A 23023-nucleotide genomic window follows, 5' to 3' on the forward strand; every position below is an offset into this window, starting at 1 on the left:
AGAAAAGACTGCACTTAAGAATTGTTTAGCCGTTTTCAATTGAATAACTTTGGTGGTGTTTGTTGTGGCCCCTGATGAAATCGTGGCTAGATGAAACAAGCTGATTGATTTAATCTTGCTGGCCGCTTGTCGGGCCAACCCGGGACTGGGCTGGATCCTGGGAACCATCTGTCTGTTTCCACCTAGTACAAGAACTAATTCAGAAGATTACTGTCTGCCAACTTGGTTTCACATTTTTGATGGCTTATGATCTATACGGATGCTTGGACCTCGAAAGGACTCTAGAACAAACGGACGTTCACTTGATTTATTTTGTTTCCAGCGCCATTTCCTTGCCCTCGGAAGGCACGGTCTGTTGAAATTGACTAAGACTGGTCTTTGTACTTACTCTACTGAGATGGTTCTTTAAAATTTCCTTCTGACATGTGATTTATTACTGTCTTGTGATTAAGAATTATATTTTGCATACACATTTTGGTATGAATTACTGTCTTACTGATTTATTTTTTCCTGGGTTTTGGTCTTCTGCTGACATGGCAATGCCCAGAGAAATCAACCATTGATTGAAATTCCCTTATATTCTCAGCTGGTATCCAAGAGTTTACTGCTCATCTTTTGAATGCGCAAACTCACTTGGCACTGGTGGTGCTCTTGATGAGATATTGTCGTCTTCTACTGTGGTAGGAGAAGGAGGTTCCACTGAAGCTGTTTTAGTTGACGAAACGTCAGGTCCCTTCAAGACATCAGTCTGCAGCCACAAGGCAGCATGTATAGATGGACCCTCGGCGCCTTTCAAACTCATGGTCCGCAGCCACATGGGATGCTGCGTCAAAAGCATCTCGCCTCCTTTTGAGGCTCCGGTCTGCGTCCTCATTGGCATCTTTGTAGCTGAAAAGAGGAACGGGGAGGCAAACATCATCTACTGCATAGCAAAAGGAATAGCTTTTTGATTTGTGTCTCTGGCATGAGATCGCTGCAAACTGTCTTCCTGAAATCCTCCAGGCACCTCCATCACTGAGCCACAGCCCCATCCACAACAGAGGGCTGAAGCATGGCACATAGTCCGGGAATTAACAGAACATCATCCAACCCATTTAAAAAGAGGTGACAACGTTCTTTACTACCTCCATATAAAAGAGACCATCAATCAGCTCCAAAGTCTCAATAGCCCTTGTAAGACGACAAAATGTTTAGCACTGAAGATCGCTTGCTTACTTTTAAAAGTCCACATGCCTTGTGCGGTCTCACTAAGGACCTTCTCAGCATCTTCTCGCAAAGGAATCAGGCTGGGGAGGATGGAGTCTAAATCTTGGAGAGAAAAAGAAACAAAATCTCGGAAAATGCAGCTGCTTTCTATTATGTAAAACTAGAGTACCAATTCCAACCTAGTGTGAATGGAGGAGAGAATTCCATAAGCTAAGTGTATCTTGCATAATGAAGCGCTTCCTTTTGCTATTCCTGAACTTCATGCTACAGGTTTGTTGACAGACAGTCCCCTGCCCAGGTGTTGCTATTGCTATTGTTACTATTAATAACCATTCTTGAATTATTATATGTGATAATTCTAACCTTATTTGTTCTCATGTCTATGTACAGCCATGCCATGGTTGTCTGTTTGTTGTATTGCGTGTGCCGCAATATGCTGAAACTATACTGTCTTATTGCTAACTTGATGTGTACTCTCTCTCTGATCATTCATAACCATATTGCAGATGTTACTTGCTTAGGATCCAGAACGGGCCTCCCTGGTTATCTTAGAGAAATATGCGAGTCTCAGCTAACCGTGACCTTGGTGTGCCTAGATGCCAGCTTTCACTACTCTTCCCAGGTGCTGAGAATACTTTATTGTATACCTGGTGCATAGTCATAACTAAATAGATTCTCACAAAACTCGTGTAGGCTTGCGTGCCAAAACCTTAAATGTCATTTAGAGCGCAGGAAAATCAATTATAGCAGAGACTGCTTGATTTGAATTGTCACTTCTGCCAAACTCCGTGACGGGGTACAGACCTGAACTGCATAGATTCTAATAAAGCTACTTTTGCTGGAACCAACATGTGTTCACTGTGGGTGGGCTTGAGGGGTCTACCTGCCAGGGACTGACATTTGTTGTGGTGGTTGGGAATTCTCACAAGACTTGTGCTGGTCTATGACCATAATAATGAAATTTGGTTTGATATGAAATTTGATTTATTATTACTATTATTATTGAGAGGGAGAAAACCCTCCCCTTACTGTTAATTTTAGCCAGAAACAGCTGCTGACCCTAGAGTCTACACTATTCCATTTTTAAAAAATCAATCTCTTTTCATATCTGCTTTGCTCTATGCTTTGATAGCATCCTCATGTATGCCTCTAGTATATTTTATTGATGACAACCACCTGAATTCAAACCTGGCCTAAACAGGATTGTCCACTTGGAAACCAGTCCTTCTAGCTGTCCCATTAATATCATTTTGACCTGCAGGGATTATCGGGTGATGTGATTTAGCTCCATGCCCTGGAGAGCTTCAATTTCCCATTTCTACCTATTAAACCTCTGTTAAAGGGTCAGGACATTTTTTTCAGGGCATCTGGCCACCTTCAGTTGAGGGTTTCATTCTCCCATCTGAGGTTGGCCTGGGACGTTCCCACACATTCGGGGAATGCACCCCAAGGGATTCTCCATGATGCTCTCAGTATGGTTGCCATGGAGTTATCCGGGATGTATGAGGTATGCATGAGATATAGCAAGTTTAATAAGGATGCTGAGATTTCCAGAATAGGGATGCCGTACCCAAGAATCTCCGTGTTTGGGAAGCAACAATCATCAGGCGAATGTAATCAAGATCAGCTGGAGAGGTTTCCATCCGTGCAACTCAGCTTCTGTTTTCATTCCCCAACAGCTTGATCCTGCTCATTAATATATTCAGGATATACTCACCCAGGAGATCTGACACGTTACCAGAAAACGTGTAATTAATAACAGGGGACTTCTCAACTGCTTCCCATAAATCTGACAGATTTCTGCCTAAAAGGAAAAGAAAGATTCAGAAGGAACTGATGAACGAGAGCCTCCTTTCACTTCAAGGGTTGCTATCATAAGGGTCCGGAAAACAATCTTGGGGCCTCATGATGGAATCAGGTTCAGCATTGGTCTGGGTTCGTGGGAGAATGTGGACCTAACACTTGTGGGGGAAGCTGGAGGCAAAAATGCAGCAAGCAGAAAGCCAGGTATTTATACCAGGCTTGGCTAATCCAGGAGCTTGAAACAGAATGCCTGCCAATCACAAAAGATGATGCTGTATACTCATACATGAAGAAAGCCCTGAGAATTGGCCACACAGATTTAGGTGCTGCTCTAAGCTCCCTGCTTCAACCTGTAAAAGTCCCAATGTTACCATCAGGGCTGGACTAAGGATTGGAAGTCTGGCCCTCAGTCATTCTGGCTTAGTATAGCGTTTCCAGCTTCTAGGTGGTGGCTGGAGATCTAGGTAATTTTCTTACAAAGCCCTGCAAAAAGAAGTCCAAATACCTGGATAACGGTTCCAAAACTGAATTACTTCCCGATATTATTGGGCGCCCTGGGGGGGGAAACCCCTCCTTATGAATCTTTGGTAATATATACATAACTGGTGTTCTAGGGGACGGGTTAATTAAACCTGTATGTTCTAATTCCGTGATATATCCCAGGGCTAGTGCTTCATCCACTGTCACCTTTATTAATAGACTGATCTTCTTTACAGGATCGTTTGGGATGGGTTTATAATCCATTTCGTTGTTTAGCTGTCTATTTATTTCCTTCATGTAGTCCTTTTTATCCATCAGCACAATTGCACCCCCTTTATCAGCCTCTTTTATTATAATAGAGTCATCAGATCTCAAGTTCCTTAGAGCCATCCTCTCCTCCCTCCGTAAGTTATTGTGGGCGCTACCCCCACGGGCTTCTATGCTGCCAATTTCTTTTAATAACATTTTTTCAAAAGTCTGTACATAAGGATTGTTAACAGTGGGAGTAAAGGAGGAACGTTTATGTATGCCGGTTTCCTTTCTTGCAAGTGCATTGCCACCGAAAAAAACTCTCAGTTTGATTTGTCTCACCAACTTGAAGACGTCTATCCTGGTTTGAAAATCATTGTATCTGGGGGTCGGTACAAAGCCCAATCCTTTGTTCAAAGCCGCCTTTTCTATATCTGACAAGGTTCTGTTCGAGAGATTGACCACTAGGTCAGTCTCCCCTGTTGCTGTCAAGTCCGTCTCCCCTTGTTGTGCCGGCCCCCTCGTAAAAAACGTCCCCTGTCTTCATAGTTGCGTGTTCTATTCCCCGGGCGTACTGACAATCACAAAAGATGATGCTGTATACTCATACATGAAGAAAGCCCTGAGAATTGGCCACACAGATTTAGGTGCTGCTCTAAGCTCCCTGCTTCAACCTGTAAAAGTCCCAATGTTACCATCAGGGCTGGACTAAGGATTGGAAGTCTGGCCCTCAGTCATTCTGGCTTAGTATAGCGTTTCCAGCTTCTAGGTGGTGGCTGGAGATCTCCTGGAATTACAACTGATCTCCCAGTTACCGAGATCAGTTTCTCTGGAGAAAATGGTTGTTTTGGAGGGTGGACTTTATGGTTTTATGCCCTGATGAGACCCCATCCCTCCCCAAATTCTGCCTTCTCCAAGCTCCATCCCTCCCATCTCCATGTAGTTCCCAACCAAGAGCTAGCAACTCTAGTACAAAAGGAACTTTGACTCTTGAAAGCTCAGAAGAAGAGACCTCAAATGCAGGCTGTAGCTAGAGATGCTCTGCCCATCTCACTTCCACCTTTTTTCCTCCTAGGGTTGCCACCTTCCAGATGGGCCCTGGAGTTCTGCCAGCGTTACAACTGATCTCCAGAAAACAGAGGTTAGTTTCCCTGGAGAAAATGGCAACTTCGGAGTGCAAACTCTATTGTGTCACATTCTTGCTGAACTCCCACCCCTCCCTCAAACAGTGTCCTCCCCAAGCTCCACCCTCAAATCTCCAGGAATTTCCCAACCCGGACTTCCCAATTCCTCTAATTTCCAATCATTTCTGCACCAAGGTGCATTCTGGGAAGTGTATTTCTAAGGGCATGTGACAGTAACAACGAAGTGTGGAGAGGAGCCTCCAACCAATGGCTTCTGTCTTACCACTCTGCTTGGCAAAGTTCAAAACCTTCCTCTAGCTGAAGTTTTTGCTGAGCAGAGTGGTAAACCAATAAGTCCAGAGTAGGGATGTGTGTTTCGGCATTCAGAATGCTGAAAGAATGCCGAAACAAAAGTGTTTCGGCTTCTTTCGGGGAATGCTGAAACGTTTCGGAGAATGCCGAAACGTTTCGGGTAGCCGAAAGAAAAAAGCCGAAACGTTTCGGGATTCTTTCGGCTTTCTTTCGGCTTTTCAATGGGAAAATGCCTCCGTATTCCCGGACGTCTGGGGGAGGCATTTTCCCACCGAATAAGCCCACAATTGGTGGGGACCTTCCTCTAACCCTTCTCTAACAACCACCCAAGTTTCAGACAGATTGGACTTTGGGGGGCCATATGGCCCCCCAAAGCAGGTCCCCACATCCTCCCATAAGAAAGCGAAGGAGCAGCATATTGTTAGCATGCTGCTGCTAATCTTTCTTCATTATTTCCTATGGGGAAAAAATGAAGAAGCAGGCTTCCTTTGCCAGGGGTGGATTTTGCATGCAAAATGCCCCCTCACCCTCAGGGGCCCTTCTCCCACCCCTCCTCCCACCCCCCACCAAGGCTCAGCCTGCTCCCACTTGGGGGGCCATTTCATGGCCTCCCCAAGTAGGTGCTCTAATCTCTACCACTGACAGCTGGGGGAGGCTTGTGTTGCCAGGGGTGGCATTTTGCATGCAAAATGCCCCCCAACCCTCTGGGGCCCTTCTCCCACCCCTCCTCCCACCCCCCACCAAGGCTCAGCCTGCTCCCACTTGGGGGGGCCATTTCATGGCCTCCCCAAGTAGGTGCTCTAATCTCTACCACTGACAGCTGGGGGAGGCTTGTCTTGCCAGGGGTGGCATTTTGCATGCAAAATGCCCCCCAACCCTCTGGGGCCCTTCTCCCACCCTTCCTCCCACCCCCCACCAAGGCTCAGACTGCTCCCACTTGGGGGGGCATTTCATGGCCTCCCCAAGTAGGTCCTCTCAGCCCCTAAAGTCCACCCCTTACAGCCCCACACAAACCCAATTCCCCCCAGCTGCCACACACAGACCCAAATCCCCACATTAGCCCCTCACAGACCCAAATCCACCCCCACCTGCCCCACACCCATAACCCCAGGAACAGGCTGGCAAAGGCCAGCCCTCTCCCTTTGTTCCCTATGCTGGGAACTTCTAAACTCTCTTTCCCTGGGCAATTCTGCACAGCCCAGGGGTGCCACAAATGTGGGCACAGCAGGGGGGCGCACCAAAGGGCATGATAGAAGTGTACTACACAAAATAATACAACCCACTTCACCGTTTTTGACAGCAGTTGTGTTTGTGTGATTCTCTGATGTGAAGTGAGTTGTGTTATTTTTATGTAGTACACTGCTTTCATGCCCTGTTGTGCCTTCCTACTGTGTAACCTAAAGCAGTTAAGGAAATAAAGTGCTTTTGACAGCAATATTTTGGGGTGATTCTCTGATCTTAAGTGAGTTGTGTTATTTTTGTGTAAGATACTGCTGCCATGCCCTTTGGTGGGAGTGGGAGGAGGGGTGGGAGAAGGGCCCCTGAGGGCTGGGGGGCATTTTGCATGCAAAATGCCACCCCTGGCAACACAAGCCTCCCCCAGCTGTCAGTGGTAGAGATTAGAGCACCTACTTGGGGAGGCCATGAAATGGGCCCCTGAGGGTAAGGGGGCATTTTGCATGCAAAATGCCACCCCTGGCAAAGGAAGCCTGCCTCTTCATTTTTTCCCCATAGGAAATAATGAAGAAAGATGAGCAGCAGCATGCTAACAATATGCTGCTCCTTCGCTTTCTTATGGGAGGATGGGGGGACGTGCTTTGGGGGGCCATAACATGGCCCCCCAAAGTTCAATCTGTCTGAAACTTGGGTGGTTGTTAGAGGAAGGGTTAGAGGAAGGTCCCCACCAATTTTGGGCTTATTCGGTGGGAAAATGCCTCCTCCAGGTGTCCTGGAAGACGGAGGCATTTTCCCATAGAAAAAAGCCAAAAGAATCCCGAAAGAATCCCGAAAGAATCCCGAAAGCCGAAAGCCGAAAGAGATTCTTGTTTCGGCTTTCGGCTTTAACGATAGAGAATCTTCTTTCGGCTTTCTACTTTCGGCTATAGCCAAAAATTTTTGGCTTGCACACCCCTAGTCCAGAGTCTAAAATTATCTGGTAGCTCAGGTTTCCAGCATGGCCTTGGCAAATACTGGGAGATTTTGAGGGCAGTGCCTGGAGAAGTTGGAGTTTAAGGAGGATGAGATGTCTCTTTCACGTGATGCTCTAAGAATGTCCCCTAATCCCTGTGGTAAAGACCATAGAGTCATGGGGACAATCCTAGAGTGTCACTATGGAGGCCATTTTGAAAGCCATTTTTTCTTATTTATTTACAATTAATTTAGAAAATGTTTTTGCCATCTCTCCAGGAACCATGCGCCTTAACTTTTTGAAGATTGGGACCAAAAGCGGGGCTTTAGCAGCTGTGGATGGCACTCATGCTAGTGCTGGTTCCATTTGTGGGCTGCTGCTCATGCATTTCCATTGAAAGAGTACACCACCCCTCTGTAATTCCCTCTCCTCTAGTGCAAAGCAGGTAGATGGACTTAGTCCACAGCAATAGGCTCAATGGCCTTTGATACTTCCATGTCTATGATGTAGTAATCATAGGAGCTGAAGTAAGTGATAAAATCATAAAATATTCCTGGATTACCACACTTTAGATTCCCTGTGGGTGTGCATGTGTGATCCCAATACTGGAACACTTATGCCAAAAAGCCCTCTGCACACAGAAAACTAACAAACCAGGAAGGCAACACAAGAACCCAATTCCCTGGCATGCTAGTTTTCCAGAGCAGGGAGAATTTGCCATTGGTTGTCATTCAGATCTGCAGAGTCCCTTCTGAAATGGTACGTTCCACCATGAGACATTTCAAAATTTGATGTTTGGCTCCAAGTTACAAGTTTGGGGGGGGGGGGGAAACAACATTTCACATTTACCTGTGCGACCTGACATGACGCAAATATAGATACAGTCTGTGTCGTTACTGTGGCTCACTGAAAGAGAAACAGATGGTTGGTTGGCATCATTGAAATTCATTCAGATGGAAGGAATGGAAGCTAAAATGCAGAAATTCATTTTTAATGACTACAGCTAGGCAGGCTAACACATCAGCCGGGGAAAATGAATTTGCAAGTTGTACATCCAAGTACTGCTAGGATGGAATTTTGATAATTTTGTGGAGTGATGCCAAAGCCAGAGAGACCAATTATACAGTACCGTTCTCAGGTGCCCCAGCTGTCTAATTTTAGTGCCAAAGACATTTTTGTAGCACCTAAGCTGTCCTCCATTTTTAATGTATCTAGTGGCTGATTTCGCTCCTGTTCAGGAAGCCTTTTGTGCCGTGCTCTCTAAAAATGAAAATCTTGATCTCTATCTGTATCCTGCCTATGGACTTCACGGCACTGCATTCAAATCTCCAGTAATTTCTCAAGCCAGAATTGGTAACTCTCCGTTCCCCACACGGCTCAGTTTAAGCCTTCTCTACTTGGGTGGGGTTTCCTGGCCCAAACACTTCTCTTTACTCAGGCTTTTATATTTTTAAAAAATTGTTTTTAATACTCTGCTTCTACTGCGAGGACTCTTTTACAAGGATCATTTTAGACCAATAAATGTTTTATGCTGTTTTTGCTGCTCTGGCTGGATTATAAGGACTGGCTGTTTAATATATTGTTAATGTTAATGATTTGTAAACTGTTTTAGGACTGTATCATGTTCTATTTTGTGAACTGCTTCAAGAAGGTTCTTTGGATTGCTAGCATATAAATGTTCTAAAAACATAAATACATATAAGACATGTGATGTCAGCATGATCTATATGTCCACCCTTGCTCCACTTCATTGTCTACCAGTTTTAAGAGAGTGGGAAAAACGAGATGACATCATATCACATGTTTTGTCCACTACACCCGTGGACCGAGGAGATGACACAAGGATGCTGATTTCAGTGGCAGCTACGTGTCACCCAGTATCCCCCAATAATGTCTCATTCCAAACTACATACATACATATGTGCTATCAAGTCTCAACTGACTTGGCAACCCCGCAAGGGCTTTCGGGGCAAATAAGAATCAGAGTTGGTCTGCTATTGCCTTCATCTTTCACTCTTCCTTGGTAGTCCCTCATCCAAGTACCAACCCAACTTCCCTTCAGAGATCTAACAAGATTGAGCTATACCAAGCTACCTTCTTTCCCCCAACCTATTTAGCTATTATTATAAATCACAACAAATGTTCCTAAAATAGACCAGACATGTCAAAATGTTGTTCCCTTCTGCGCTCTCCCATTTGACCCAATACCGTTGCTCTAAGTGTCTCACCCTAAAGTGTCAAACTTAACAAACTGGGCCTCAAGTTTCCAATTACTAACAACTACCCATCTTACCTGAGAGAATGGAAGTAGACTTGAAAATTTCTGTTAGGAAGCTGGTGGAGTTTCCAATGATATCGACCAGCAAAGCTGTAAAATCTAGACAAAGAAAAACAGGGTTTTTTCTACACAGGAATACACTCATTTGATTTTTCTGTTGTTTGCAGCAGTCGCTAATACAGCCCAGTGGCAATAAGTCTTCTACATGCGGCTCTTTCCCATATTTCCTCTGCTCCAGTCCCCCAGCAGCAGCCATTCCACCTCACATCTCATTCAGGCTTTTCAGTTTTTTTTAAAAAAATTAGCAATTGAGTATCATTCTGTATCTGTACAGAGTTATAGGTTTGCCAGCTCCAGGTTAGGAAATTCCTGGAGATTTTGGGGGTGGAGCCTGGGGAGGGATTTGGGGAGGGGAGAGACCTTTGCAGGGTTTAATGCCATGGAGCCCACCTTCCAAGGCAGCCATTTTTTTCCAGGGGAACTGATCTCTCTTCCCTGGAGATCAGTTGTAATTCTGGGATCTCAACCACCTGGAGGTTGGCAACCCTATCAGCTTCTCTGAATTTTTAATTTTCATTTTAAAAGGGGGGGGCTCTCTTTAGCACCTTTCATTGCAGAGATGTGCTTTTCCACAACAAAAGGGGCTAGAGAGTTTTTTAAAAACTGAAAACTGGGAATACAGAGAACCTGATACATCGATTTTTATAACAATATTCAACTGCCTATTGAATAAACTGAAAACCCAACACAGCAGCCATCCACTCTTTTCTATTCTCTTTGCATTAAAGCAGGATCGGGAAAGACTGGAGAACAACGGAAGAGGTGATCGCCGGGAGCAGATTTTGCCCAGACTTTCTCCTGAAAGATCACCCTGAAGCAAAAACTAAGCCCCACTTATATAAACCCAGCATCTTTCTTTGGACCTCAACCAGGGCTGGTTCTTGGCACAAGACACCCAAGTGGCTGCATGGTGGAGGACAGCAGAGATGCACCACAAGGGCTGCGTGGCTCTCAGTCCCTGGCAGTGTGGGATAGGGTTGTCAGGCTGTGTGGATGAGACAGTTGTGGGTGGGGTCATGGCGGGGCTACAACATCTTCTTCATTACTATGTCACTTCTGGAGAAACCCTGGAAGTGATGTAGTGTAGCTCTAGGAATTGTTGGAAACTCTATGGTTTTACCATCGAGGCCTTGCAGTCCTAGTGTGGGAGGAGGTATAACTTACAGTTGTTGTCACTTCCTGAGTCAGTGCCATTGGCTGGACTACCACTGGAGCTCAGCTCTCAGCTGCCACCAGAGGACAGACATAGCATGCTTCAGGTAAGAAAGTATCTTTGATCCAGGCCTACTATGGTTGTTATCACGCGTAAATAAAAAAATGCCTTGTAACATTAATAGAGGCTTAATGGGGTGTTATTTTCTAGGAGATGTTCTTTACCTCCATGCCCTGCACAACTTCAACTGCCTATTTCCACACAATAAGCCTCTATTAAAGGGACAGGACATTTTTTCTCCAAGCCTGTACAACCTTAAGCCCCACCCTCTGCAGAGGAAGGGAGGTTTGAAGTGAGACTCATGGTGCCTCTGCTAAAGAAACTAAAGCTTCTCCCAAGGAATCTTGAGAGCTATACTGAGGGGAGAGGCAATGAAGAATTCTCAGCACTCCTCACCAAACTCCCTGGATTCTTTGGAGGAAACCACTGCAGTAGGCCTGCCAGTTGGCCACCCCCTTCTGTGTGTGCTTCCCCAGCCCCTGCCTCACTTAATGAAGGGGCAGGACTAAATCGGGGTAGGAGGGGGTCAGAGTCACACAATGCTGTGATGTCACTTCCAGGTGAGTACCTGCAAGTGACATCATGACATCACATGACACTCTAGGAATTACCCAAATCTCTGTGGTTTTTACCATACTGTTTTGAAGATTTCCTAGAGAGCCACATGATGCTGTAAAGTGATATCAAGGTGTTAGGCGATGCCATTTCCCCCACTCTTTGCCCACAAATGTTCCTGTTCCCCCATACCTTCCTGGCTGGCAACCTTACATGAGAGTTAAACTGATATACAATGGAAAGTAAATATATTCTTAATCAAGTCATTTGCATCCCACCGCAATTCTGCACAACACCATGAAACCTATGGGTGGAATAGGCTGGGCCCTCTCCTTCCTCTCCTGTGATACCGTCTCCCAGGCTATGGCTATCAAGTGTGTTTGTCCACTCACCTGTTAAATCATTTGTCCTGTTGTTTAAGCAGTAACAGTACCTGGTGGGAAATTTAGTGGGGTCGACATTTTTCAAGTTTGAAACTGTGAAGAAAGTAAAGGCAATGCCATGTTTCTACTTCTGAAGTATCTATTTCAGATGTCACCACATTTTTCTGCTGTGCCCACCTTTTGATATAGCTTTGCCCTATATCAAGATACCATTATTTTAAGGAGGACATGGTTGAAAGCAGGGGTCATTTTGTAGAAAAAGAGCTGGAGGAACTCATTAGCATAACTCATTAGCATAACTCATTCGCATATGCCACAACATCACCAGAAATGTGTCATTTGTATAACTGATTTGCATATGCCACACCCCCTGACATCACCTATCCTGGCTGTTTTGGACCCAATCCTGACCATTCAGGGCTGAAATTGGGCCCAAAATGGCAAAAGGGGGCTGAAAATGGCTGAAAAGGGGCCCAAAATGGTCAGGATCAGGCTGCTGCTGAGTGGGAGAGTGATCCACCACCTGTCAGAGGCCTGATCCAGGCCGTTTTGGCCCCAATCCAGGACGAAACAGGCTCAAAATGGCCGAGAGTCAGGTTGGCGGGGCCACCTGACATGTGACCTCTTGAGAGAACTGCCGGAACTGCATTCCTGTGCATTCCTCCTCGAAATGAGCCCTGGTTGAAAGTAGATACACACCCATGGGCCTGGGCAGGGAGGGTTATTCAACTTAAAGGGAACAACAGCAGTCAGATAAACAAATAGTAATCATTCAATGCCAGACTATCAAGGAAGGCATTTTAGAGAGGTGTTTCATCACATGGGAGCATTTCAGATGGGTAACCATGTTGGTTTGTAGCAAAAGAGCAAGATCCAGGTCCAGTAGCACCTTAAAGACTAACTAGATTTTCAGGGTATGAGCTTTGGAGAGTCAAAGCTTTCTTCCCCACATGGGATGACCACATAGGAAGAGTCTGAAAGGGTAAATTTTGGGAGGAGTTGGGATGACGCTATCATAAACTAACAGGTAATTAGTATAGCAGTGTTCTGAAGAGAAAGCGTGAAAAGAAATTACTTCAATGCTGCAGAAGTCTGGATTGTTAGAAGGTAGAAAAAAGGAAGGCAGCACATCTCTCAAAATAGTGATATATTGATACACTGGAACACTTTTTTTAAAAAGGGGGGGGGAATGGCTGAAGGAAAAAAGGTAGGAAAAAGAAAAGTGGCTCCTTTAAAAGGATAGTAGATTTTTCAATTGACAAACTTCCCCCCCCCCCCACATCTGTAATTTTCTGTAAAAATGAGGGAAATGGTTTTCTTTCTTCCCATCCCATTGTATCTGAAGAAGAGAGCTCTGAGTCACAAAAACCCTTGCTGGAATAACTATTGTTAGTTTTTAAGGTGCTCCTGAGGTTCTGTTTTGTTTTGCTACAATAGTCTAGCATGGCTACTGTACAAGTCCTTTCAATTGACAGTCTGCTTCGACTCAGAAGCACATACAAACATGAAAAAACCCTCATATCGGCAGATTTTTTTTAAAATGTGGGCTAAGTCTCAATTAACTGCCAGAGGCAAGCAATTTACCATTCAGGTGTATAAAACCACACATTAAAAAAACCTATCGGGCTCCCGTAGCCAAAGCAGGTTACATAGCCTGTATGAAAGAGCCTTAAAAGAGGACAGTTTTTCTAAGACGATTGCATGCTTGTGGCAGAGCACCAGGGTCATTCCAGGTCACAGCTCATTCTCTTTGTCATCACAATATAACTGCTGGCAATAAAAGGAACCCCCTTTAAAAAAGCTACCAACTAAAATAGGAGCAGAAATGGCAAAGAAATCAGGTATTAAAAGCACTGTCAAATATAATAGTCTTCATCAGGTACCCGCAGGAGAAGAGAGAAGGAAGCAGGCCTCTGAAAAGGTCGTCTACAGTTAGGGTGCCACCACTGAAAAGGCCCTGTCTCCAGGCACTAGCTGCCTGACCTCAGAAGGTCTTGAACCAGAAGAAAAGCCTCTGAAGATGGTTTCTGCGATTTGCAGATTCATACTTAACTGTTGTAGACAACGATGGAAACTTTGTGGAAGGCATACGAACTGTATGAAGTGATGCTCAGCAAAGAGAAGAACTTTTTGGTACCTGTGTGGACATATAGGTATAAGTTATCAGTATGTGAACTGTCAAAAGAGAGAAAGATAGTTCCTGCATATCACCAGTTCTCTACTGTCTTAAACCAAAGTCACCCGTGGCTCTTCGACTGAGGAAGCTCTTCTCCAGTACCTTCTGTCAGGGTTTTTTTTTTTTAATTGGAGATGGCAGGAATTGAAATGGGACCTTCTACATACAAAGCATGTTTTCTGCCTCTAGGCCATTCTCTTAATATGAACATATGAAATAAGCTCAGACTGCTTCGGAAGATTGGTCCCTCTGGCTCCGTAACTCTTTAGGGTCTCCCACTCATGTATCACTGGGGAGGTCAGGAACGGAAGATGGAGTCTTCTGCAGATGTTCTGCTTACTGAACTCTCCCCCCATACCAACCAATTATAATGTCATCCATTAGGTGTCATAAAGAAATTTCATGGAGTGTATGAAGGAGAGGGATCGTGGTGGTCCAAAGACAGAGCACCAACTTTGCTTGCACAGAACCGCTGGTTTCCCAAGACCTTTAACAGACAATGCCTGGGATTGAACCTGTGACCTCTTGTATTCAAAACCTGCGCTTTTCCACTGAGCCGTGGGACCATCTCAGATCTTTTGAACATTCAAAGCTGCCTTAGACAAAGTCAGATCATTGGTCTACTAAGATTGGCATTTTTTAGGAATGACGGTCTCACCACAGGAGACAAAATACACTTGAATTACACGGGTAATTCAAGTATATTTTATAATTCAAGTGTATTTGAGTGTAATTCACGGGTAATTCAAGTGTATTTTGTCTTGTGTGGTTTGACCCTGAGTCGCAGCATTTCTCAGGCAGAGGGATACCAACACCTATCTCAGATACTTTACCTAGAAATATAGAAGATCGAACTTGGGACTTTCTGGATACAAAGCAGGCGCTCTTCCACTGAACTACGGCCGTTTCTCGCTGTTGTTTTTAGTAAAGTTCCAATTAGGTAAGTCTTAGCTAGGTTAGTACCTGGACTGGAGAGCCTCCAAATAGGCTTGCCAGCCTCCAGGTCATACACGGTGTAATATGAAACAAATAAGTAAGAAACAAACACTGTATTCAGGCTTAAACACTAGCTCCCAAACATCACCCAACAATACCCAGATACAAACAGGTACAATTAACAGCAATTCAAGAACAGGATGAACACAAAGTCAAGGAGATACGGGCAGCCGGTTATCAAATCCATTTTGACAATAAATCTGATCAGTTTGTATCTTGGTATTCTTGGATGGTATACAAGTCTTCTTGGCTTCTTGTTCATTTTTTTTATATTTATTGTATTTATGTGCTTGTATCTTGACATTGTTGTATGATACAGTAGTGTACTGTTTTCAACAGAGCAACAACATCAGTCACACACAGCAGAAAGTGTATTATTTATTCAATTACATCAGACCTTTCACAAGCAATTGAGGAAACTCTTAAGAAGTTATTGGGGACTAGTGTTTAAGAATGAAAACGGTGTTTGTTTCTTACTTATTAATCTCCAGGTCATGGCTGGAGATCTCCAGGAATTACAACTGATCTCCAGGTGACAGAGATCAGTTCCCGCGGAGAAAATAACTTCTTTGGAAGGTGGACTCCACCCTCCCTAAACCCCCACCTCTCCAAGCTCCTCCCCCAAATCTCTAGGAATTTGCCAACTCAGAACTGGAAACTCTACCTCCAAAAGTCCCACATTGCTCTAGGTTCTCCAAAGAAAGACCCAGAAGTAGTGTAATAAAAAACCCAGTGGTAATAGCAGGAGGAGGAGCAACTACCTTTGAGAGCAGAATTTAACATTCCATTTACCAGCTCAGTCAAGTTAATCGCTGCCAGATCGACTGATTTCGCAGGCAACTCTGGAAAAGAATAAGTTATTTCTGAGTCAGCATTACAGTGACGCCCAAGTCAGAACAAATGTCTCAACAATGCGCTTCAGTGGGAAGCTATCTTTGGTTGAGGTATGCTGCCACTTTGATACGCTCTTGCTAAACTTCCTTCACCAGAGAGAAGAAACCGAATTTGCGCGCAAGTGGCATTAATCAACATTCCTCCATATGTTTGCAACCCATGCTTACTCTACTGATCTGGACGAGCAGAGTTTGGCAAAGCTGCTGAATGGATAGTGGGGAACAGAGATGGTAACCACATCCAAATTCTATGTGCTAGGAAGTGCTCTGAAAGCAGAAAAAAAATATAGAATAGGGTGTGTTCTGTCCTCATATGGGTAAACCACATGAAGGATCTCACAGCATTGCCAGTCATATTCACGAAATAAAGATGATGTCCTTCAGGCCATGATGTGCACTAAATCAAGGTTCAGACACCCTCTGCATTCATCCTCCTGAAGAAAAACCACTTCAAAATGCCCTTCATTGCCCAACTGTGATGGTCACCATGCCAACGTGCTGGTGTTTTAGAGCCCCCTAGTGGTGAGTGCAGATGTTAGTACATAAAGATGACATCCAGCTCTCATCCGGAAAATAATTGCAATAAACAGTGGCATCAAGTTGTAGCAAAAAGATTCAGGGTGCATTACTCGGACACCCAAATGCAACTGTGCAAATTTTTCATTTTTGTTTCTCATCAGGCCACTTTGGTTCCAGAGTGTGTGTGTGTGGGGGGGGGGGGGGCAATCTTCTTGATGTTGCACCGACTCTGTGAATCCTGGTGCGATTATGTCATTTCCTGATTTTTCCAGAAGTGATATTGCACATTGGTGTGACACCTAGAAGCCCCCATAATCCTCCCCCCTGGCCTGTTAAGTTGCCCCCACCAGAAAATCACATTTCACTTTTCAAGAAAAGAGCAATGGGGGAGAGGCATCTAACATTTCAAGAGAAAATGTGCCATTCTCACACATCCACCTGGGTAATTTTCCATACTGTGAAGCAGAAAGAGAAGCAACTAAGACCCAATTCCCCGAAGTTTCATGCTTAACATAATTGGGATCCTCAGTGCAGCTGCTCGCTATCCTACAGTTTCTAATTGCAATGAATTCAGGCAAGCTGAGGGAGAACTGCTCTGGTAGCAGTATCTGAGTTCCCAATGCAAAAGTTTACCTGCAGTAGCCAGCACTGCCACCCGTTCATCTTTCTTGGTTTCCACTTTCATACTTGCAGCTAAAAGAGATGTTGAAGTTAAGAAACAGCCTTTTTTATTTCTTTCTAAGCACATTGTTTAAAAGAAAATTGGGCGGGGGGGGACCCAACTTATTTTAAAATGAACATGATAAAGGGGTTCTTCGGAATAAGCTTTGTGTATATGGACTTCTGTGCCTCATAGTGCTCTGCACTGGGAGGGATTAAAGAAGCATGGAAAAGTCAGGTCCTCATCCTCTTCCAGCAGGGAATGGGAGATCCCCTCCAGCAGCCCCTGTGGCATCACTATTTCCTGGTAGGATCCCTGCTCCCAGCCTCCACCTTCCACCACTTCTCACCTGGCTGGCAGGGAGAAAAGGCATGAGGAACGGGCCTGAGAGCCCCCACAGTTCACTCCCAAGCAGTGGTGTAGCGTGGGCTGCCAGCACCCAGGGCAACTCCTGGCAGGAGGTGGCACCCTAGTATCACACACAGAGGTATGCTCCCAGGACCGTGTGATGATGTCACTTCCGGGAAGTGACATCATCACACAGGGCATGGCTGCCCCCTGGGAGTGCTCCCATGATTTGAGCTGCTCACCTACATGTCCCTTATCTGGCAGCCCTATGGTGCAGCCGCCCGTACCACCGCTGCCTGCTCAGCATGCTCCTCAGGCAGCAGCCACTGCAGGAGGTCCAGCTCGGCGTCCAGTGAGCCAGCTGCTCTGTCGATGCAGCAGGTGGCCAAGGTGGCGCAGGGGGCCTCCTGTGGACGCAGTGTAGGGTCTCCCCAGCACAGCTCCCCCTAAAAATTTTGTGCCCAGGGTGTCTGCTCCTCTGCCCTGCCCCAGGCTATGCCACTGCTCCCAAGCACTCCAGAGCACTTCCTTGTCACACCAGAAGTGACATCATTTCTGGTGCGACAAGCGAATAAAGGCCCCCAATCTAGTGTTGGAGTGAAGGCTGTACAAGGGCTTTCACTTCCTTGTTGTGCCAGGAATGACATCATTCTTGGCGGACAAGGAAGTGCTCCAGAGTGCTGCACGCATATGTGAGGTAAGTTCTCCCAATGCATGCACCCACCCCAAACCACCCCATTGCTTCAGTTTGAGCTTCGGGGGACCTGGCAACTCTACACCCTATGCTCTCCTCACCAAGATCTTAAAATAATTTACTGCCAGTTTTAGAGTAAGATGTAGGTCCAATAGCACCATAAAGACCAACTACATTTCCAAGAGCAAGAGTCCAGTAACACCTATAAGATTAACAAAATTTGTGGTAGGGTATGAGCCTTCGAGAGTCAGAACTCACGTCTTTAGATAACCTGCACATATTTGGACTTCCGGTTTGGGATTCATGGAGGTCTAACGCAGCTCCATTTGCGGAGCTGACCGGATTGCCGTTTTAACCGGCCGGAGGGGTGAAAATAACCCGCGGCCGACTGCTCTCAGGCGGGGAGCAGGCAAAGAATGCTCAAGACCCTAGGGTGAGCTAGATCTCGGACGAGGGGGGGCTCTACACAAGGAGTCTCCCCCCCGATCCTTGAGGTCCCACCTTGCGACGGGTCGGCTATAATCTCTGCGGCAATTTTGGGGCCAACTCGGCTGGCATAAGACCTACATACCCAAGCTTCGATCGGGGAGGGAAGTCGAGAGGAGAATTTAAGATCGAAACAGCGATTACAACCCGAGAAAGTTGAAGAGAAGGTAAAGATCGCTATCTCTTGAAACGGGACAGATTGACAAAAACAGAGAGGAAAGAAAGTAGATTTTTAAACTGCAACAGACTAGTGAAAAGGAGGTGAAGACTCGGCAGGAGTTGTATTTTAAAAGAGACTAAGTTTAAAGAAGTTATTACAAAAATCGGACTATTGTTTTGAATACCTGTGGTCTTGGAGCTGTGGGAAAAAGACACCATCGCGAGACCTGCTGTGGGAAGACGGGAGACAGGAAGTGCGTAATAACAATAGAGTGGCTGGAGGGAAGCGGCCCTTGCCAAGGGACAGGAAGTGGGGAATCGCCATTTTTGAAAGTGGAAGGGTCGTGGCTTCAGCGGAAGAGGAAGTAGGCCATCTTGGATTATAATAACATAGAGAAACCATAGAGAAAAGACGCCCGACATTTTGGATATAAAAAATTAATTTTGGCAAAGATTGGGACATTTGAAAAAAAAGGAAAACGTTTAATTATACGCCACGGAGCTGAGGAAGAGAGCAGATTCGTGGGAGCGAGCTAAAGCAAGCCCCACGATGTCGAAAAAAGAGTGGCAATCGGCAATAGAAAATTTGGACAAAAAACTTATAGACATGATGAAAGAACTTAAGGACACGAAATTGGAGCTTATTAAAGAGGTCAAAGAAGTTACACAGACAGTAAAGTCGGAGCTGTCAGAAGTGAAAAAAGGCGTGGAAACGATTAGTAGTGAATTACAAGGAACGAAACAGAGAGTCAAAACAGTAGAAGACGCGATGGAGAATTTAATAGAAACGCAACAAACAGAGATGAGATCGGTAAAGGGGAGGATGTCAGTTGCAGAAACTAAACACATGGAGAAGCAGCTTCGTTTTCGTGGTCTGCCAGAAGTTGAAGGGAAGTCAGCGCAAGAACAGATGACTGAGGTGTTGGCTGAATACCTGGGGAAGGAGGAGGAGGAAATTGTGGCTATCCTAGATGTGGCGTATCGTGTGAACTCGAGAATTGCAACCCAGAGGAAACTACCAAGGGATGTGATCGTGCAGTTTACAACTAGAAATATGAAAGAGAGGATTGTGACAAAACAATTTCAAGACCCATTGGAGATTGATGGCAAGACGATTATCATAATGAAGGAATTGCCCAGATCAGTGTTACTGGACAGGAAAAAATATAGAGTGTTAATTCAGACTTTGAAGGACATGAACATTAGGTACAGATGGGAGTTACCGGAAGGAGTGTCCTTTGAGTTTGGAGGGGCAAAAAAGCGTATCAGATCTGAGCGGGAGATGGAGAGATTTATTAAGGACAATGAAAAAGACTTACCAACAAAACCATGAATATGGAGAGTAAAGTATTATCTTGGAATGTAAATGGACTAAACTCACCGAATAAGAGAAAAAATATTTTTCATTGGCTACTAAAACAAAAATGTGATATTGTTTGTTTGCAGGAGACCCATATTAGAAAACAGGATGTAAAATATTTAAAATCTGGAAAATTGGGCAAAGAATTTGTAGCGGCTTCCAACAAGAAAAAAAGAGGAGTGGTGTTGTATATAAAAGAGGAGCTGCAGCCAAAATTTGTTATGAGAGATGTGGAAGCTAGATTTGTAGCAGTGGAATGTAACTGGAACTTAAAGAGAGTGTTGGTAGTCGGACTTTATGCACCTAACGGTGCAAAGGAAAGCTTCTTTGAGGACTTAAGGAAGCACTTAGACGATCTTGTATATGACCAGATAATTCTTGCTGGAGATTTCAATGGAGTGACAGATTTGGAACTAGACAAAAAGACTACAAAAGCACAAAAGAAAAGAGGATTATTGCCAAAGCTTTTTTTTGAGTTGATTCAACAAGAGACTCTCGAAGACGTATGGAGGAGAGAATATCCTAAAACCAGACAGTTTACTTTTTATTCTGCAAGGCATCTTACATTATCAAGAATTGATATGATCTGGGCCTCAAAGGACTTAGCGTTATGGACTAAGGAGGTAGGAATAATGCCGATGGTAGGCTCAGATCACAACCCAATTATGTGGAAATTCGGAAAAAGGAGAAAAAGGAAAGCCTGGAGAATAAATGAGGACTTGTTACAGGAAAGTGAGAATATGGAAATATTGAGAAGAGAGACTAAGTTTTTTATACAATACAACGTGAATAAAGAAGTACCAACCAATAAAGTTTGGGATGCGTACAAGGCGGTTGTAAGGGGCATACTAATGGACTTAAATGGCAGAGCAAGAAAAAAGAAAGAGGAGAAAAGACAAGAGATTGAGGAGAAAATAAAAGCCAAAGAAGTACAGTTAAAAAAGAGACCAGGGAAAAAGAAAATATACCAGGAAATCAAAATTCTTCAAGAACAGCTAACAGCAATGAGTAATAAAGAATTGGAGTGGAATCTTAAAAGACTGAATCAAAAAGTGTTTGAGGGTGCTAATAAACCTGGGAAATATTTGGCATGGCAATTGAAGAAGAAAAGGGAAAAGAAAATAATAAATAAAATATGTGAAGAAGATAAAACGTACTTGGAGCAGACTACCATTAGTAGAGCCTTCTATAAATTCTATGCTAAGCTGTATAATAAAAAAGAAGTAAACAAAGAATCAATAGCATCATATCTGGAGAAAACCAAGCTTCCAGAAATCTCGGAAGCTTGGAGAAGTAAGTTGAACAGTGAAGTAACTGACGAGGAAATAAGCAAGGCAATACAATCTGCAAATCTAGGAAAGGCGCCAGGGCCAGATGGACTTACGGCTAAATTTTATAAGACAATGGCCAATGAACTGGCACCATTCCTAAAAGAGGTGATGAATGGAGTTTTTAGGGATCAAAGGATTCCAGATACTTGGAGTGAAGCGAATATATCATTGATCCCAAAGGAGGGCCAAGACCTGACCAACGTGAAAAATTACAGACCTATATCACTACTTAATAATGACTATAAAATTTTTGCGAAGATATTGGCGGAGAGATTGAAGGGGTGGCTCTCGGAAGTCATAGAGGAGGAACAAGCAGGCTTTTTGCCAGACAGACAAATAAGAGACAACTTAAGGACAGTGATCAATGCTATTGAATACTACGACAAGCGTTGTGACAAAGAGGTTGGTTTCTTCTTTGTAGACGCTGAAAAAGCGTTTGACAATTTAAACTGGGACTTTATGTTTGCCACTATGGAAAAGCTACAACTGGGAGAAAGATTTGTCAGAGCAATCAAGGAAATCTATAGAGACCAGACTGCAGCAATTGTAGTGAATGATGAACTGACCAAGAAATTGACGATTAGTAAAGGAACAAGACAAGGTTGCCCGTTATCTCCATTGTTGTTCATTTTAGTATTGGAGATTCTGATGATACAAATCCGACAAGATGAGGAAATACGAGGAATAAAGATAAAGGACTATTCATATAAGGTCAGAGCATTTGCAGACGACATAATGTTAATTGTAGAAGACCCACTGGAGAACATGCCAAAAGTGATAGACAAGATCAAGGAGTTTGGAGACTTGGCAGGTTTCTTCATTAACAAAAAGAAGTCAAAGATATTATGCAAAAACATGACTAAGCAGAAACAACAATTGTTAATGGAAACAACGGATTGTGAAGTAACTAGTAAGGTGAAATACTTGGGAGTTGAGCTGACTGCAAAAAATATTGATTTGTTCAAGAATAATTATGAAAAATTATGGACTCAGATAGAGAGAGACTTGATCAAATGGAATAGATTGAACCTGTCATGGTTGGGCAGGATTGCAGCAGTTAAGATGAATGTGTTACCAAGAGTAATGTTTTTGTTACAGACAATACCAATCATCAGAGACTCTAAACAATTTGAAAAATGGCAGAGGAAAATATCAGATTTTGTTTGGGCAGGCAAGAAGCCTCGAGTGAAAGTAAAAGTTTTACAAGATGCAAAGGAGAGAGGCGGAATGCAACTGCCCAATCTGAGACTTTACCATGATGCAATCTGCCTAGTTTGGCTAAAAGAGTGGATGACATTAAAGAATAAGAAACTATTAGCCCTAGAGGGATATAAAAAATTTTTTGGATGGCACGCATACCTATGGCATGACAAAGTAAAGGTCAACTCGATGTTCCTGCATCATTTTGTAAGGAGAAGTCTATTTACAATCTGGAAGAAGTATAGAACTTACCTACAAGAAGGAACCCCCTTGTGGGTGGTTCCATATGAGGTGATAGATCCGAGAGCTGTGGATAATGAACAACAATGTTTAACGTACAAAGAAATAACTAAGATTGAAGTATCTAAACTTAGAATAAAGACGCAAGAGGAACTATCACCTAACTATG

At 44.1% G+C, this 23023-nt stretch overlaps 1 protein-coding gene across 1 annotated transcript in view; it reads right to left on the bottom strand.

Annotated features, from left to right (window-relative positions):
* The window catches only part of HHLA1 (HERV-H LTR-associating 1), a 43870-nt gene extending 26810 nt beyond the window's left edge, over positions 1–17060 (bottom strand). Inside the window, exons 1-9 of the mRNA XM_054985905.1 lie at positions 17009–17060; positions 15725–15805; positions 13845–13928; positions 11801–11884; positions 9596–9679; positions 8152–8208; positions 2924–3010; positions 1216–1308; positions 634–888 (exon numbers count right to left, since the gene is read on the bottom strand). Of these exons, the coding sequence (XP_054841880.1) occupies positions 634–888; positions 1216–1308; positions 2924–3010; positions 8152–8208; positions 9596–9679; positions 11801–11884; positions 13845–13928; positions 15725–15805; positions 17009–17060 (877 nt within the window). The remainder of the gene's footprint in view (positions 1–633; positions 889–1215; positions 1309–2923; positions 3011–8151; positions 8209–9595; positions 9680–11800; positions 11885–13844; positions 13929–15724; positions 15806–17008) is intronic.
* Between the last annotated feature and the right edge of the window lie 5963 nt (positions 17061–23023).

The sequence above is a fragment of the Eublepharis macularius genome, chromosome 7 (assembly GCF_028583425.1).
Source record: "Eublepharis macularius isolate TG4126 chromosome 7, MPM_Emac_v1.0, whole genome shotgun sequence".
NCBI lineage: Eukaryota > Metazoa > Chordata > Lepidosauria > Squamata > Eublepharidae > Eublepharis > Eublepharis macularius.